General features: G+C 42.3%; 1 protein-coding gene and 1 long non-coding RNA gene across 8 annotated transcripts in view; one reads left to right on the forward strand and one right to left on the reverse strand.

Moving 5' to 3' along the window:
* Positions 1 to 16,678, forward strand: part of LOC122557672 (cadherin-related family member 2-like) — a 156,600-nt gene that overhangs the window by 25,616 nt on the left and 114,306 nt on the right. For 6 of the 7 annotated variants that reach the window (XM_043705509.1, XM_043705516.1, XM_043705533.1 and 3 more), the window contains 3 exons: positions 295 to 395; positions 1,013 to 1,216; positions 1,311 to 1,466. In XM_043705509.1, coding sequence (XP_043561444.1) covers positions 295 to 395; positions 1,013 to 1,216; positions 1,311 to 1,466 — 461 coding nt within the window. The remainder of the gene's footprint in view (positions 1 to 294; positions 396 to 1,012; positions 1,217 to 1,310; positions 1,467 to 16,678) is intronic. The other variant, XM_043705523.1, reaches the window with a different exon arrangement.
* LOC122557699 overlaps positions 1 to 16,678 on the reverse strand; it is a 29,541-nt gene that overhangs the window by 5,579 nt on the left and 7,284 nt on the right. The window lies entirely within an intron of this gene.

Below are 16,678 nucleotides of genomic sequence, written 5' to 3' on the forward strand. Positions count from 1 at the left end.
TCATCCACTTTCCTGCCTTTTCCCTGTTAACCCTGATTTGTCTACTGACCAAGAATCTCTCTCTTAAATATACACAAAAACTCTGCTCCAGAGTTCTCTGTGACAAAGAGTCCCAAACACTCAAACCCTCTGATAGAAGAAATTCATAGATTCATTAAGTGCAGAAGAGGCCCTTCAATCCATCAAGTCTGATGTGACATAACTACCACTAAAGGTGCACTAATCTCAATTTCCTGCACTTGTCCCATATCCTTGAATGTTAAGGTTACATGTTTGTTAATTTGGTTACTTTAGGTACAAAAGCATTTACTGTGGATGAAGTAACTGGCACGATCACTGTTGTCTCTTTGCTGGACAGAGAAGAGATGAGAGAACATGTAACAATTGATATCACTGTAAGTCTTACTCAGCTGTGAAACTCTGACATTGTGATTTTAAACATCATCACCGAGATATAGTTTTCCAGTTTACCCCCACAGTTTTAAACTTCAGTACACATTTCAGTATTTAGGTTGACCCTTCTTAGGTTAAAATTACTGGCCAGATGCTGTCTGCATGTTTTTTGCTTGCCACTCATAACATTTATTTCATTCCATTGACAGGAGTGGGGATGAGTAGAAAATAGATACCACTGTAACTTATCAGCTTTTGTAATGTGCAGAAATTCTATACTAAATCAATACATGCATTTGCCTTTTAGTGTCCTTTCAATACTTTCAGGCTCAAACCTATAACATCTACTGTGAATGCACAGCACAACAGGAATTTTGAAATGTCAGTGTCAGCTGCAAAGCTTACAGTGCTCAGTATAGAAAACAAATGAGTTACTGAAGATTAGGCTGTGCAGATGTTTGGATGATTTTTGAAAAACAGGAAAAAGTAGGTCATCAAAATTGTTGGGGGTGGGAACTACAGCAGATTTGATCTTTCTCAGTGCAGCTTTGTTGCATTACCTTGTTGCATTAATACACATTTAAATCAGGGCAAAATAAAAATGTTTTCTTTCATTTAGGCTTTTGAACTTGTTGAGGGGGTTAAAGACCTATCTGCTTCAACAACAGCAGCAGTGACAGTATTAATACTTGATGTGAATGACAATAAACCAACATTTTACTCAGTGCATGGAATATCTACTGACAAATTTCATGTGAGTGTGCCTGAGGAGACTGCAAATGGTGTACCCATACTTCACATATTCGTACAAGACCTTGATCAAGTGTGTTCATTTCAGTTTTATTTGACTTTTATTTAAAAGTTGGAATCTATTTTCTGGTAACTGAGTTAAATAACATATTATCTATCCCCAACAGGGTTACAATGGGACATTTGAAGTATTTCTTTTTGGGGCAAATTCCACAGCTTTTAACTTGAATCAAAATATCGTTTATAATGAGGGAATATTAACACTCCAAGTGGCAAATTCTGAGAGACTAGACTTTGAGAAGAGTGACTTTTCACAGTTTCAGGTATGCTCAACTAAGTACCTTTTAATGAAATAGTTGACCTGTCACGATATTGTTAATGAAGATTTGTTACCGAAAGGATTTGGAAAATTTGAGCATGATATGTTCAAGGAGAGCAAAATCTTTTGATTAATATTTTATGAACCAATAAATATTGTTTTCCTCATCTGGAATAAGAGGCAGAAAAATAATAACATTCACTCAATTAAGTCCCCTCAGGGTCTCATAGAAGACAGACAGTAGTGGTGGAAGGGTGCTTTTTAAAATGGAAAGCAGTAACTAGTGGTGTTACACACAGGTCAGTGCCGGGACCTTTGATACTTATATCTAATCTATATTAATGATCTGGAGGAAAATTTAGGTAATCTGATTAGTAAATTTGCAGATGACAGCAAAATTGAGAGTGTTGCAGATAGTGAGGAGAATTGTGGGATATAGATAGATTGCAGACTAGGGCAGAGAAATGGCAGGTGGAGATTAATCTGGACAATCTGGATTAATCTGACGCTGCATTTTGGAAGATCAAATTCAGGTGCTCATTATACAATAGATGGCAGAACTCTTAGAGTAGAGTAGCTTTTTATTTGTCATTTCTACCATATTCAACTTATACAGTCAAAACAAGACAGCGTTCCTCCAGAACCGAGGGTGCTACACAATCGTACATGGCATAAACTGCATAAGAAGTGCAAAACACGCAATTTACAGTGTACCAGAAGAATGATGAATAATAGACATTTTTCTAGCAGCAATTCAAAGTCATGCAAAGAATTTCAGATGGGAAAGAGTCCAATCATAATGTGTTAAGAAGCCTGATGGCTTGGGGGAGGAAACTGTTGCATAGTCTGGCTGTGAGAGACCAAGATTGGCTCTGGTACCTTCTGCCAAATGGCAGGAGGAGGAGAAGAGTGGTGTGTGGTCTTCCACAATGCTCTTAGCCTTTCAGATGCAGCGTGTGGAGTAAATGTCTGTAATGGAGGGAAGAGAGACCGCGATGATCGCCTCAGCTATCCTCACTATCCGCTGTAGGGTCTTACGATCAGGGTCTTACAATGTCTGCATTGACATACAGAGGGATCTGGGTTTACATGTCCACAGGTCCCTGACAGTGGCAACACAGCTGGTGAAGAAGGCTTACAACAAGCTTGCCTGTATTGGATGGTGCACCGAACATAAAAATTGGCAGAAGTTCTGAGGAAGGGTCACTAGACCTGAAACATTAACTTTGATTTCTCTTCGCAGATGTTGCCAGATCTGCTGAGCTTTTCCAGATACTTCTGTTTTGTTGTTAATAAAAGTTGGCAAGTGATGTTATAGCTGTATAAAACTTCAGTGAGGCCACATTTGGAATATTGTGTTCTGGTTGCCACACCGCCAGAAGGACTTGAATGCTTTGGAGAGCTTGCAGAGAAGGTTTACCAGGATGTTGCCTGGTCTGGAGGGTTTTAGGTACTAGAAGAGGTTGGATAAACTTGGATTGTTTTCACTGGAAAGCTGGTGGTTGAGGGGCCAACCTAATAGAGGTCTACAAAACTATGAGAGGCATATACAACCCACCCTCCCGTCCTGGCACCTTCCCTTGCCACCCCAGGAATTGCAAAACCTGCGCCCACACCTCCTCCCTCACCATCATCCAAGGCCCTAAAGGAGCCTTCCACATCCATCAAAGTTTTACCTGCACATCCACCAATATCATTTATTGTATCCGTTGCTCCCGATGTGGTCTCCTCTACACTGGGGAAACTGGACGCCTCCTCGCAGAGTGCTTTAGGGAACATCTCTGGGACACCCGCACCAATCAACCACACTGCCCTGTGGCCCAACATTTCAACTCCCCCTCCCACTCTGCCGAGGACATGGAGGTCCTGGGCCTCCTTGACCATGGTCCCTCACCACCCGACGCCTGGAGGAAGAACGCCTCATCTTTCGCCTCGGAACACTTCAAACCCAGGGCATCAATGTGGACTTCAAGTTTCCTCATTTCCCCTCCCACTACCTCACCCTAGTTCCAAACTTCCAGCTCAGCACTGTCCCCATGACTTGTCCTATCTGCCTATGGCTTTTGCCGAAACGTCAATTTTCCTGCTCCTCGGATGCTACCTGACCTGCTGTGCTTTTCCAGCCACCATTCTAATCTTGACTCTAGAGGGATATGGGTCAAGTGCTGGCAAATTGGATGAGATTAATTTCAGCTATCTGGTTGGCATGGATGAGTTGGATCAAAGGGTCTGTACATCTCTAAGACTGTATGACATTATATTGCAGACTGTATGACATTATATTGCAGAGATTATCCTTAAAGCATAATATCCTTACGCTTACATTCAATTCCCCTTGCAATAAAACATTTTATTAGCTTTCCTGATTACTTGCTGTACCTGCACACTAACCCTCTGAGTTTCATGCACTTGAACATCCCGCTTTCTCTAGTCCAATGACATAACTGCTGTGTCACCGCTTCCCCTAAATGTTGTTGCCGAATAAGTCTGAGACATAAAGTTATAAAGTATAAAACAAAACCCCTTGAGAACAGAATATGTTTTCAAGGAATTCACCACTCATTCTTCTAGGTTCCAGGTTACAGGCCCAGTCTACTCAATCTATACTCATGGACAACCCTTTCACACCAGGATTCATGCAACATGCTGTGATTGTCGTCACTTAAATTTTATTGAACAAAGTAACCTCAGGAAAAAGTGGAAAAGTTTATGCTTTACCTCATTTCTGATGGCTTTATACAAAAAGATAGAAATCCCAATCACGACCATTGTTCCTGAAATTTTATTCCCTGTCTGTCAGCTTTGTTAATGCCTTTCAATCAGATATATTAAATAGTGAAGGGCGGAGGTGGGCCTTAGAAGCACTCAGTCCAGGCATATGCTGTGAATGGCGAGTGTTCTCATTAAACCATGTGGAAATTGGAAGTTATAGACATGGATATCTCCAAGAAAGCCCGAGGGTGTAAATTGCCATCCCTACTGAGTTTCCCCCAAAAAACTAAACTGTGTGAAGAACTTGCTATTTAGCTGAAGGGCTTGGGCACTTTTGATTCCGAGCTTCTGCTGTATGTCTGTTTTTATTTATCCTTAGTGGCACTTCTATGGCAGTTCACATGTTCACCATTTGATATACTGCAGGTTTTGGTTTATTGATGGCTTCGGAGCAGAATCCTCAGCAAATCAAACACAAATCAGAGTCAGAAATTGCATGAGGTACATGAGGCTGGATTTTTATGCAGCCAGCCCACTCAGCAGAAAACATGGAGGCCAGGCCCATTTGGTCATGGGACAGGCCATACGTCAGTCTGTCAGTGTGGGAAGACTTTCTGTGATTCAGTTAGAGGTGGGAATAGTGCCACAGCAGGAACCCACCCATTCATAACAGGAGATCAATTCAGTTCATTATTGAACCAGTGGACACCAATTATCCCCAAATCCATTAGAATTTTGGTGATTCAGAGTTTACATGTGGGTGGGGTGGTTTTCCATCAGATAAACGCTATCAGTTTGCCTACTGCTGCCAGCTTTAGAGGGGCATGGAGGAGTGGGGACATCCCTCTTTCAAAGAGACATAGTGCCCAATCCAAGGACCTCAAATCGTGTAATAAAGTGCCAGCTGAAAGCCAATGCATTCGTCCACGTCGCAGTCAGAAATGCGCATGAGCTATCTGAGGCTGTAAGGGTCACCGGATCTGAAGCGTTAATCCTGATTTCTCTTCACAGACGTTGCCAGATCTGTTGAGCTTTTCCAGCAACTTCTGTTTCTGTTCCATATTTCCAACATGTTTGTCTCCCCTGTCAGATGATGTCCCCCACGCAAGACCCACACCAGCCACACGTAACTGTGGCCTGGGCCCCTCAACAATCCTAGGACTTCCCCTGAAAAGATACTTCAGCCCAGAAATTAAAAATTTCTGCTCCACTCTGCAATTATTTTCCTACTAATTCTTTTTCTACATTTTCTCTCCCTTGAAAGTTTTCTCATTTGCTTTCTGACCCTGTCTCTGTGTTAACAGGAGGTTTGTCTTGGGGCCTAGTATGAGGCTGTGAGCAGAGGGAAAAAAACATAAGTTAGATCAGGGACTAAAATATAGGCAGTGAGCAGGAAATGCTGGAGACTGGAGCCAATATCCTTTGCCAACATGTGGAAAATGAAGAAGAAACCACAAGCAAGGGTCAGACCTTGCACTATTGGAGAGGTGAACAGTAATAGATGGAAGAGAGCCAAAGAATTAGCTCGCCCATACAGCGCTCTAGACCACAATTACATAAATGTGTATAACCACAAATTCCCAAAATGCTACTCCATCTTCCAGACTCACTGTTACATTCCAAATAGATGGAACAGTTCATAGATTTTGACGGTAAGCCAAGTATGATTTGCTTACAGAACATGGGACTGACATGCTTTTCTCATGAAAGAAGCATTGATGGTAGAGGAAAATAGGAACACCTTGCATTTATATTGTCCCTTTTTATGATCTCAGGATAACTCAAAGCATTTTGCACTTCACAAAGCCCTTTTGATATGTAGTCCCTCTGTCGGTAATGTACAAAACAAATTGTACACAGCAAGGTCCCACAATAACCATGTGATAATGTGTATTAATTGTGGATGCTAGCAACACTAGTTATTGCCCATCAGTGATTGCCCTTGAGAAGGTGATGATGAGTCACCTTCCTAAGCTGCAGCATTCCATGTATATAAGGACACCCATCATGCTGTTAGAGAGAGAGTGAGTTTCAAGGTTTTGATCCACTGAAGACAGTTTGCAATGAATAACGTACTGACAATAACTGACTAGCCCATACCGATGAAACCCACAACACAGTGATTTTTGCGATTGGACGACATGTACTAATTTAGGATTGTCAGTCAGGCTCACACTGTGGTATACTTGCAACTACTGAAAGCTACATGTCTTAGTACATACGGTCCTGTCCTGTGCAGACAACAAGAACATGTACACACACTGTGCCTCTTTCAACTTAACAAAATAAGTGATCATATTCTCTGGTTCATTTCTTCAGTCCATTTCTTCATTGACCATAGTTAACTTGTCTGGTTTAAAACATATACAAATTTTGGCAGTTAACTGTCAGCCATCATCAATTGGTGATGCTTCTGCCACAGAGTCCACTTGCCAACTAATCAATACTTTACTCTCCTACAATATATTGTTAATTACCCTGTATTTTGACACTACTTGTGAATTGTATTGATGAGGCAAGATGAAAAGCCGAAAAAGAATACTCTTTTTTTCAATAACACTCAAGTGCTGTTCTCCCAAATACTTATTTACACCCATTATTATAGTTTTTATATAATTTGATGCCAAAACTGCATTCACTACTTCAACTTTGGGTCCAACTAATACTTTGTTCAAGTTCAGTATTGCTTCAACTGGCATTTTTCTGTTTTTCTATTTCTGACTTCCAACATTCAAGCTTTTAGTTTTTACTTTGCTGAACCAATTCTCTACCACCCATTCCCTTTTTGGACTCCAGCAACTGACCATCCATACTCTGGAGAAACGATGCACATTTTTGTACTCCCAGGGCTGCCTCTGCTAGTGCAGCTTCACTCCTAAGCCTTACATGTGCATAATTGCTTGTTTCATCAAGACAATTGTTTGTTTGCTTTAGTTTGCTGGTTTTGATGATCAGATAGCTAGTATTTTTACATTCTGCTTAAAGGGGAAAACAGCTTTGTAACAACCATGAAACAAAACTCAGTAGGGTATGACTACTCTGTTAATTTCATGGTTAGGGGGGCTCATGAAATCAAGTGGTTGGCTTTCCCACTCACCTCTAACCTGGCTCCTGTGTTACAAAAGGGCAGGGAGGGCATCAGGCAACTCATCTATATATAGTCCTATTGAGGCCCTTGTGACCAGGGGATTCACTGCTATTTGGCACATGCAAGGACAAGGCAGGTACCCTGATGCCCATTGGAGGACCTGTTCTGAGGTTGCATCCCTCACTTTATCTCTTCCTCGGAGCCAATCTCTCAGACTTCAACAAAACCCCTTCCCCCACCCTCACAACCCCACCCAACCCCCCCAGCTGCAGTCTGCCAGCCTGGCCAGTCCAAAAATCTCCTGACTTCCCTTTAAGCTGGAATCCTATCCTATCTTCGTTTGGGGTTCTGGCTATGATCCCAGACATGGCTGCCAGCTCTCTTGGGCAGAACCACTTTCAGGATGGGAATGGAGGTTCATTTCTGAAACAAATAAAGTTGCTGCCAGTGTAACACGGTTCCTGGACAGCTGAGTTTCAACTTGGCAGGCTGACAGCTGTTAGGAAGGGTCAGGATTTACAATGCTCCTTAACATCTAGTCCAAAGTATACAAAGAGGTGGATAGAAACAGATCATGGGGGACATGGATCAGTGAACTGAGCACAGAGCTGGCTGGTGAAATTTAATTTGGATGAATACGTGGTGATGACTTTTGTTAGGAAGACTGAGGAAGAGCAATAGAAACTAAATGGCACAATTTTCACTGTGATGCAGAAGCAGTGAACCCCAGAGGGTGGGTTATCATAAATCTTTGAAGCTGGGATGAACAGGTTGAGATGACTGTTATGAAACCATTTGGGATCCTAACCGAGGCATCAGAAGTTATGCTAAGACTTTACAAAAAGGAATGGATTTGATAGCTAGGCAAGGGACTTTATGGAGGGAAAACAATGGCTTTGGTTTTGCTAGTGTTTCCTGTCTCTCAGAGACAACAGTATATACATAGATCAAGAGACAGCAGAGATACTTCGAGCTCTATAAAGCTCTATTAATTTATTATATACTTAAATGAATAACATGCACTTTTAAGTATGCTGGGTTCTGTAACTAACCCCAAACATTATTACTTGGGAGAGTTAGCAGTGACCAGGCTGGAAACCCTTCTCAATGTCTTCACCTTGCCTCCAGACCTCTTGCAGTGTTATTCTTCAAAGTTCTGCTGAAAAATCAGGGGTTTTCTAGGATGCTTTGTACACATCTCGCTGTGGAGAGAGTGAGGACTGCAGATGCTGGAGATCAGTGCTGAAAATGTGTTGCTGGAAAAGCACAGCAGGTCAGGCAGCATCCAAGGAACAGGAGAATCGACGTTTCGGGCATGAGCCCGAAGAAGGGCTCATGCCCCAAACGTCGATTCTCCTGTTCCTTGGATGCTGCCTGACCTGCTGTGCTTTTCCAGCAACACATTTTCAGCACACATCTCTCTGTGCCAAGTGTTTGCCTTATTTGGAATTATCTGAGTCTGTGACCAATCCTGAATGTTTTACCTTTATTGGGTAGTGACAGCAGTAACGGATTTCCTGCAATCTTAACTCTTAGCGAATTTGAATGATTCAGTGTAATTCCATTCACATAACAGCCCATTGTCAAGCATCTTGTCAGTTCCTGTTATCTTCAGCCTCTTCCAACATCTCCCTCCTTTTGATCCAAAGGTTTATCTGAGGATCGTCCCAACTAAGTTTGCTACATCCTACCGGGCACCTCCAGACAGTGGTGAGCATTACTCCCTTTACAGTAAATACTGTCAGCAAAGCATTATTTCATTTCTGTTATTTGAAATGCCATTTGGATCATTGTACTGATCAAAAATCTAGTCATAAATGTAAACAAAGTTACAGATCAATTTACAATATCTTACTCATTTTCTTTTTGTTCTGTGACAAATGCATTGTTTTACACTTTCCACATCTTAATATCAATACAAATGATGATGAACAAATAATAAGAAATACTGCCAACTAACCATGTCTAGATTATTCATAGCCTATAGTCAGCAGTCATGACAAACCCTCTTCTATACCAGCTAATATTTGGTATCTGAGACCAATCCCTGGTGTCAGTTCCTTTCATTTCTTAAAACATTCCATTTTAACAAATGAAACAAGACTATTACACTGATAAGTATCACAAATTGCAGTACAACAATCACGAGACAGAATTCTGATCAACGGATGGATCTGAGTGTTCAGTCCCCAATTCCAAATTTTACTGCAGAAACTTGGAGTCTGCAAGTCCCCACTTGCCTCTTCTGCTTGAGTTTTAATCTCCTTCTCGTGCATGGCCCATTTATGGATAACTTTCTTTGCCTCAAAAATGATCTTCACCCAGTCTGCGGTGAAATGTGGAATAGTTGAAAGTTCCACGGCCCCAAACTTCCAAATCCTCATTTATATCATTTGGGTGGACAGATAGTTATGTGCAGTTTCTCATCAGTTTCTGGCTTAAACTAAATTTGGTGGTTAATGGTTAAATCAGAAGAAATATTGCTGATAGCCATGTTCTTCCCGTATAGAATGCACTATGTCCATAGTAGGTGTCTCCCACTAAGGCATACATAAGAAAAATCTGCTTATTCACTGGTAGGATAGACAAGGAGCAGTTCTCATAGGAGACAAATCCAGCCCTTCTTTCACCATTTCTTCTGGGCATGCCCATTAGTTTGCCTCTTGATGGCAATGGGACAAATCCATCCCCTTTTGGATCCCTCTAGAACTATAGCATGTCATTGTTTCCCTGACTGTGACTAACTGTGTGGTGAAGATTTAGATAATATTAATCAACCTGCTCAGACACATGTTTAGGGCAGATAGAGACAAGTGGCACAAGAGCCCTTATTTAGCAGATTTGTAAGTGGATTGAATTTTAATTCCACCAGCTGCCATGGTGAAATCTGAGCATTGGGCTGTGCCTCTAAGTTGCTAATCCAGCAGCGTTACCAATGAGGTGGATTGCACCCATTCATACCAACCCACAGCAACAGAGGCAGTGGGGAAGCCAAAGAACATGGCAAAAAAGGTAGAACAGGCAGGCATCAGCTCACAGACAGAAATCAAACTATGTCTGCAGATGTCTGCAAAGGGTAAAATGTAGATGTGAACCTTCGGGAACTCCAGACGGAATCATCTTAGAATTGAAAGACCAGCCATTTCTAGAAAAGCTCTAGCAATGATTAGATAAGACTGGAGCAAATTGGTGATTCCAAAGGTCACAGCGGAGTTGAGGATTATATTGATAAGTGCACCTGGGGTCCTGAAGGGAGAGGGTGACCAGCCCCAAGTCATGGTCCATATAGGTACCAACGACATGGGTAGAAAGAGGGATAGGGATGTAAGGCAGGATTTCAGGGAGCTAGAACATACAGAGTTGTTATCTCTGGTTTGTTACCTGTGCCATGGAATAGTGAGGTGAGATACAGGGAGAGATATCAGCTAAACACGTGCTGCAAGAGGGAGGGTTTCACGTATATGGATAATTGGAGCTCATTCTGGCGAAGGTGGGACCTCTACAAATTTGCTGGCGCTATTTGGGTGGGTTTAAACTAGCTCAACAAGGGGGTGGGAACCTGTGGTATAGTTTCAGTGCACAGGAGGATGTGAGTAGGGAGAACATGGACACAGGAGTGTGCTGGCAGATAGCAAGCTGGTTTGAAGTATGTCTACTTCAATGCCAGGAGTATCCAGAATAAGGTAAGTGAGCTTGCAGCATGGATAGGTACCTGGGACTTCGATATTGTGGCCATTTCGGAGACATGGATAGAGGAATGAATGTTACAGGTTCCAGGGTTTAGACCTTTCATTAAGACATGGGGAGGTGTGGCTTTGTTAGCCAAGGATAGTATAACGGTAGCTGAAAGGTGGCCTTTTGACGAGGACTCATTTACTGAGGTGGTATGTGCTGAGGTTAGAAACAGGAGAGAAGAGGAGAGGTCACACTGCTGGGAGTTTTTTATAGGCCTCCGCAAAGTTCCAGGGATGTGGAGGAGAGGATTGGCAAAACAATTCTGGGTAGGAGTGAAACGAACATGGTGGTTATTATGGGGACTTTAACTTCCCCAACATTGACTGGAAATATTATAACTCTAGTATGTCGGATGGATCAGTTTTTGTCCACTGTGTGCAGGAGGGTTTCCTGACACGGTATGTTGAAGGGCCGACAAGAGGGGAGGCCACACTGGATCTGGTGCTAGGTAAAGAACCAAGCTAGTTGTTTGATTTAGTTGTAGGTGAGCACTTTGGAGAGAGTGACCATAATTCGGTTACGTTTAGTTTACAATGGAGATGGATAGGTACATGCTACAGGGCAAGAGTTATAGATGGGAGGGGAAGGGCAATATCACGCGATTAGGCAAGACTTAGGAGGCATGGAATGGGGTAGCAAAATGCAAGGGATGGGGACAATCGAAATGTGGAGCAGGCTTAAGGAACAGATATTGCATGTTCTTGATAGGTATGCCCCTGTCAGGCAGGGAGGGAGTGAGAAGGTAAGGGAACCATGGTTTACTAAAGAAATTGTATCTCATATTAAGCAGAAGAGTTGTGTGGAAAGTTGTGTCTAGATCCTGTGGAGATCGTAGAGGTGCTAAACGAATATTTCTCATCTGTTTTCACTCAGAAAAAGGAGAATATTGGAGAGGAGAAGACTGAGATATGGGCTATTAGACTAGAAAAGATTGAGGTTAGTAAGGAGGAGGTGTGATCAATTCTAGAAGGTGTGAAAGTAAATAAGTCCCCTGGGCCAGATGGGTTTATCCGCGGGTTCTCTGGGAAGCGAAGGAGGAGATGGTGGAGCCTTTGGCCTAGATCTTTGAGTCATCATTGTCTACTGGTTTAGTACCAGAGGACTGGAGGATTGCAAATGTGCCCTTATTCAAGAAGGGCAGCAGAGATGACCCAGGTAATTATAGGCCAGTATGCCTTACGTCTGTTGTAGGAAAAGTTTTGGAAAGGATTATAAGAGAAAGGATTTATAATCATCTATCAAGCAACAATTTGATTGCAGATAGTCAATATGGTTTCGTCAAGGGCAGATCGTGTCTCACAAACCTCATTGAGTTTTTTGATAAGGTGATCAAGCATGTGGATGAGGGGAGGGCAGTTGATGTGGTGTACAGGGACTTCAGTAAAGTCTTTGATATAGTTCCACATGGTAGGCTGTTGGAGAAAATGCGGAGGCATGGGATTGAGGGTGATTTCATAGAAGTCATAGAATCCCGAGAGTGTGGAAACAGGCCATTTGGCCCAACAACTCCACATCAACCCTCTGATATAACCCACACAGACCCAATCCCTTACCATCGCCCCTGACTAATGCACTATGGGCAATTTATTGTAGCCAATTCACCTGACCGGCTTTGGATTGTGGGAAGCAACTGGAGCACCCGGAAGCAACCTAAGCTAATGTAGGAAGAATGGACCTTTAGCAACTCATGCTGTCGATTCCTGAAAGATCCAGTAGACAACACCCTTCCACCTAAACTCTCTATTCCTTTCACATGAAGCTCTTATGCATCACAAAAACAGAAACTGCAAGAAAAACTCAGCAGTTTGGATTAGAGACTGGCTTTCTGTAAGAAGGCAGCTAGAGGTGATTAATGAAAAATATTCAGCCAGGAGTCTGGTTAATGTGGTGTGCAACAGGGATCAGTTTTGGGACCACTGCTGTTTGTCATTTTTGTAAATGATTTAAACGCAGGCATAGGTGGATGGATTAGTAAGTTTGCAGATGACACTAAAGTCGGTGGAGTGGTGGAGGATTTGATAGAGATATACAAGATGATCAGAGGATTAGATAGGATGGACAGTTAGAGTCTTTTTCTGAGGATGATGACGTTGGCTTGTACAAGGAGGCATAACTACAAATTGAGGGGTGATAGATTTAAGACAGATGTCAGAGGCAGGTTCTTTACTCAGAGAGTGGTAAGGGCGTAGAATGCCATGCCTGCCAATGTAGTTAACGCAGCCACATTAGGGGCAGTTAAACAGTCTTTGGATAAGCACATGGGTGATGATGGGATGGTGTAGGGTGATGGGCTTAGATTAGTTCACAGATCAATGCAACATCGAGGGCCAAAGGGCCTGTTCTGCGCTGTATTGTTCTATGTTGTATGTTCTATGTTCACCTTGTCGGAGCAGAATCCTGATTTCAGGTTGAGCTATTGCAATGTGAAAAACTGGAATAATGGAGAGGAAAGGTAGGGTTGTGATGGGTTTGATGTTTGCAGAGAAGTTTCAACAGTGTCTATTTGTGAAGTTGCAACTACTATGTGAGATTGTCAGGATTTTTCTTAAACACTATCCTGTAAAACTTCTGAAACTTTTCAATAGTGCAGTTACCAATAATTGCGAAGATTTAAAGAACCTATGCAACTTTGGTATTTACAAGCAATTTTGAAACCACCTTGATGTGTTGTCTTCCAAACTCTTTTAGGATTTCTCCACATTGCCTTTGTGAATTGATCCCTTCACTAATGTCTGTCCTTGGTATATTTGATACATTTCAATGGCCTTATTTGTGCTCAGCACAGTTCAACAGGCTATACACACAATAGGTGTCTGTTTTATTGCTTGTGCAACTATTTTCATTACAGTAGCATGCCTTTTCAGTTTGATGTTGTTCCAGGAAAAACTAATTACGTTGATGTTCATTAATTTAATTGGTTCATTGGAGTTAAGAAAACAGAATAAATATGATGAACTAAATTACTGTGGATTTGTGTGGTAATTAATTGTTAAGTTCGCAAAATTCAGGTGCATGGCATGAAATCAATGTAATTTTGAGAGTTCTAACGTTGACCAACAATGTCCTTAGGGATGGAATTCTTTATTCTTACTTGCGTATTTGCAGGAAAAGCAAGGAAAAGCTCTTTTTTACAAGGACATTTAGCTGGATATCATAAAACAAAACAGAAAATGCTGGAAAACCACAGCAGGTCTAGCAGCATCTGTGAATAGAACGCAAAGTTAATGTTTCAGGTCCAGTGACCTTTCTTCAGAATTGATCGTAGCCAGGAAAAGGTTGGTATATATTCTAGAGGAGGGTGGGGAGACAGGGAGAAAGAGTAAATGTTAGGTGAAGATGGAACCCAGATAGAGAGAGTAGTTTGGCAGACAAGGGAATAGGTAGAGGTCAGCCTGGGGGGATGGATAGCTGCTAAAATGGGGATTGTTAGTGGTGGACAATAGGTTAGTAGTGATGACAGGGCCTGGTGTGTGGAGTTTAGGTTAAGGAGTTGGGAGAAGGTCCTCAGACCTTAAAATTATTGCACTCGTTATTGAGTCCAGAAGGTTGCAGAGTTCACAAGCAGAAAATCAGGTGTTGTTTTTCCATCTTGCACTGAGCTTCTCTGGAGCACTGCAGCAAGCCCGAGACAGAGATTCTGTCATGTTGATCAGCAAACACAGTAGTGTGTTGAAGTAGCAGACAATCAGAAGATCAGATTTATTTTTTCCGACAGAGGTCACCCAGTCTGTGCTTTATTTACCCAGTGTAGAGGAGACCACATTGTGAGCAGCGAATACATTCGACTAGATTAAGTGAAGTGCAGGTAAAACACTACTTCACCTGGAAGGTGCATTTGGGCCCTTAGATACTGAGGGAAGAAAATAAGCAGGCAAGTATTACACCTTCTGCAATGCCCACTGCGATGTGGGGAGGTGTTAGGAATGGAGGAGGCATGGACCAGGGTGTCTCGGAGGGCACAGTCCCTGCAAAAGGTTGACAATGAAGAGGAGGGTATGTGTCTGTTGGTGGCATTCCACTGGAGTTGGCAGAAATGGTAACTGATGATCCTTTGGAGGTGGATACAGGTGGGATGGTAGGTACAGACAAGAGGGACCCTATCGCTGTTGTGGGAGGGAAGAGTGGGAGTAAGGGTATTCGAGCATTAGTGTTTCTTTGTTTTTTTTATTTAGCTGGAAATCATTTTTGCCCAGTTTCTGAGTTTAAGTTGTTTCACATAGATTTCCAACAGATCATGGGTTTGTAAGGTGCTCTCAGCAGAGTCTTGATTAGTTACTAAAGTGTACCTTGTTGATGGTACACGTTGCTGTTACTGTGCTGCTGCTGATGAAGGGGGTGAATATTGAAGGCAGTGTTTGGGCTACCAATCAATCAGTCAGGCTGCTTCATTATGGAATATGTTGAGCTTCATGAGTGTTGTTAAAGCTGCATTCATTCAGACCAATGGAATGTTGCCCATCATATTCGTCACGTGTCACGAATATGATGCAGAGGCTTTAAGAATTGAGAAATTGAATTATTTATCAAAATGTTTTCAACCTCTGACCTGCTATTATAGCCTAGGTATTTATATGTCTGGTTCAGGCAAGTTTCTGATCAATAGTATTAGAAAGGTGAGAGGGGATATAATAGAGATACAGTTTATAGATTAGATTAGATTAGATTAGATTCCCTACAGTATGGAAACAGGCTCTTCGGCCCAACAAGTCCACACCGACCTTCCAAAGAGTAACCCATCCAGACCCATTCACCTACCCTATATTTACCCTTGGCTAATGCACCTAACTTATACCTCCCTGAACACTGTGGGCAATTTAGCATGGCCAGTCCACCTGACCTGCACATTTTTGGATTGTGGGAGGAAACTGGAGCACCCAGAGGAAACCCACACAGACATGGGGAGAACGTGCAAATTCCTCACAGTCGCCTGAGATGGGAAGGGAATGCTTAAGGGGATTGACAAAGAAAGCAGAGAATGGATGCTTCCTCTTGTAGGGCAATATAGAGCAAGAGGTGTTAGGCTAAGGGATGGCATATTTAAAGCAGAGATGAGGAAGAATAATTTCCCTCAAAGGATCATGAATCTGTAGAATTCGGTACCCAGAGGGCGGAGAAAGCCAGGACACAGGAGGAGATTGAAAGATTTTTAACTAGTAATGGTTTAAAGGGTTATGGGGAGTGTGCAGGAAAGTGGAGCTAAGACTGAGATGAGATCATCCACGATCCCATTAAAGAGTGAAGCAGGCCCGGGCGACCGAATTGCCTACTCCTACTCTTAGTTCTTATAGAACATAGAACATAGAAAAGTACAGCACAGAACAGGCCCTTTGTCCCACGATGTTGTGCCGAGAATTAATCCTTATGTAAAATATAGTAACTTAACCTATGCACCCCTCAACTCACTGCTATCCATGTGCTTGTCCAGCAGTCGCTTAAATGTCCCCAATGACTCTGCTTCCACCACCTCAACTGGCAAAACATTCCATGCATTCCCAACTCTCTGCGTAAAGAACCTACCTCCTTCTCGTACCAGTCAATCCTGCCCTGGCAAAAAGTCTTTGATTCTATCTATTCCTTTCATTATCTTGTATACCTTGATCAGGTCTCCTCTCTTTGTCCTTCTCTCCAGAGAGAAAAATCCAAGCTTATTCAACCTTTATTCATAAGGCAAGCCCTCCAGT

Source organism: Chiloscyllium plagiosum, chromosome 2 (assembly GCF_004010195.1).
Source record: "Chiloscyllium plagiosum isolate BGI_BamShark_2017 chromosome 2, ASM401019v2, whole genome shotgun sequence".
Classification (NCBI taxonomy): domain Eukaryota; kingdom Metazoa; phylum Chordata; class Chondrichthyes; order Orectolobiformes; family Hemiscylliidae; genus Chiloscyllium; species Chiloscyllium plagiosum.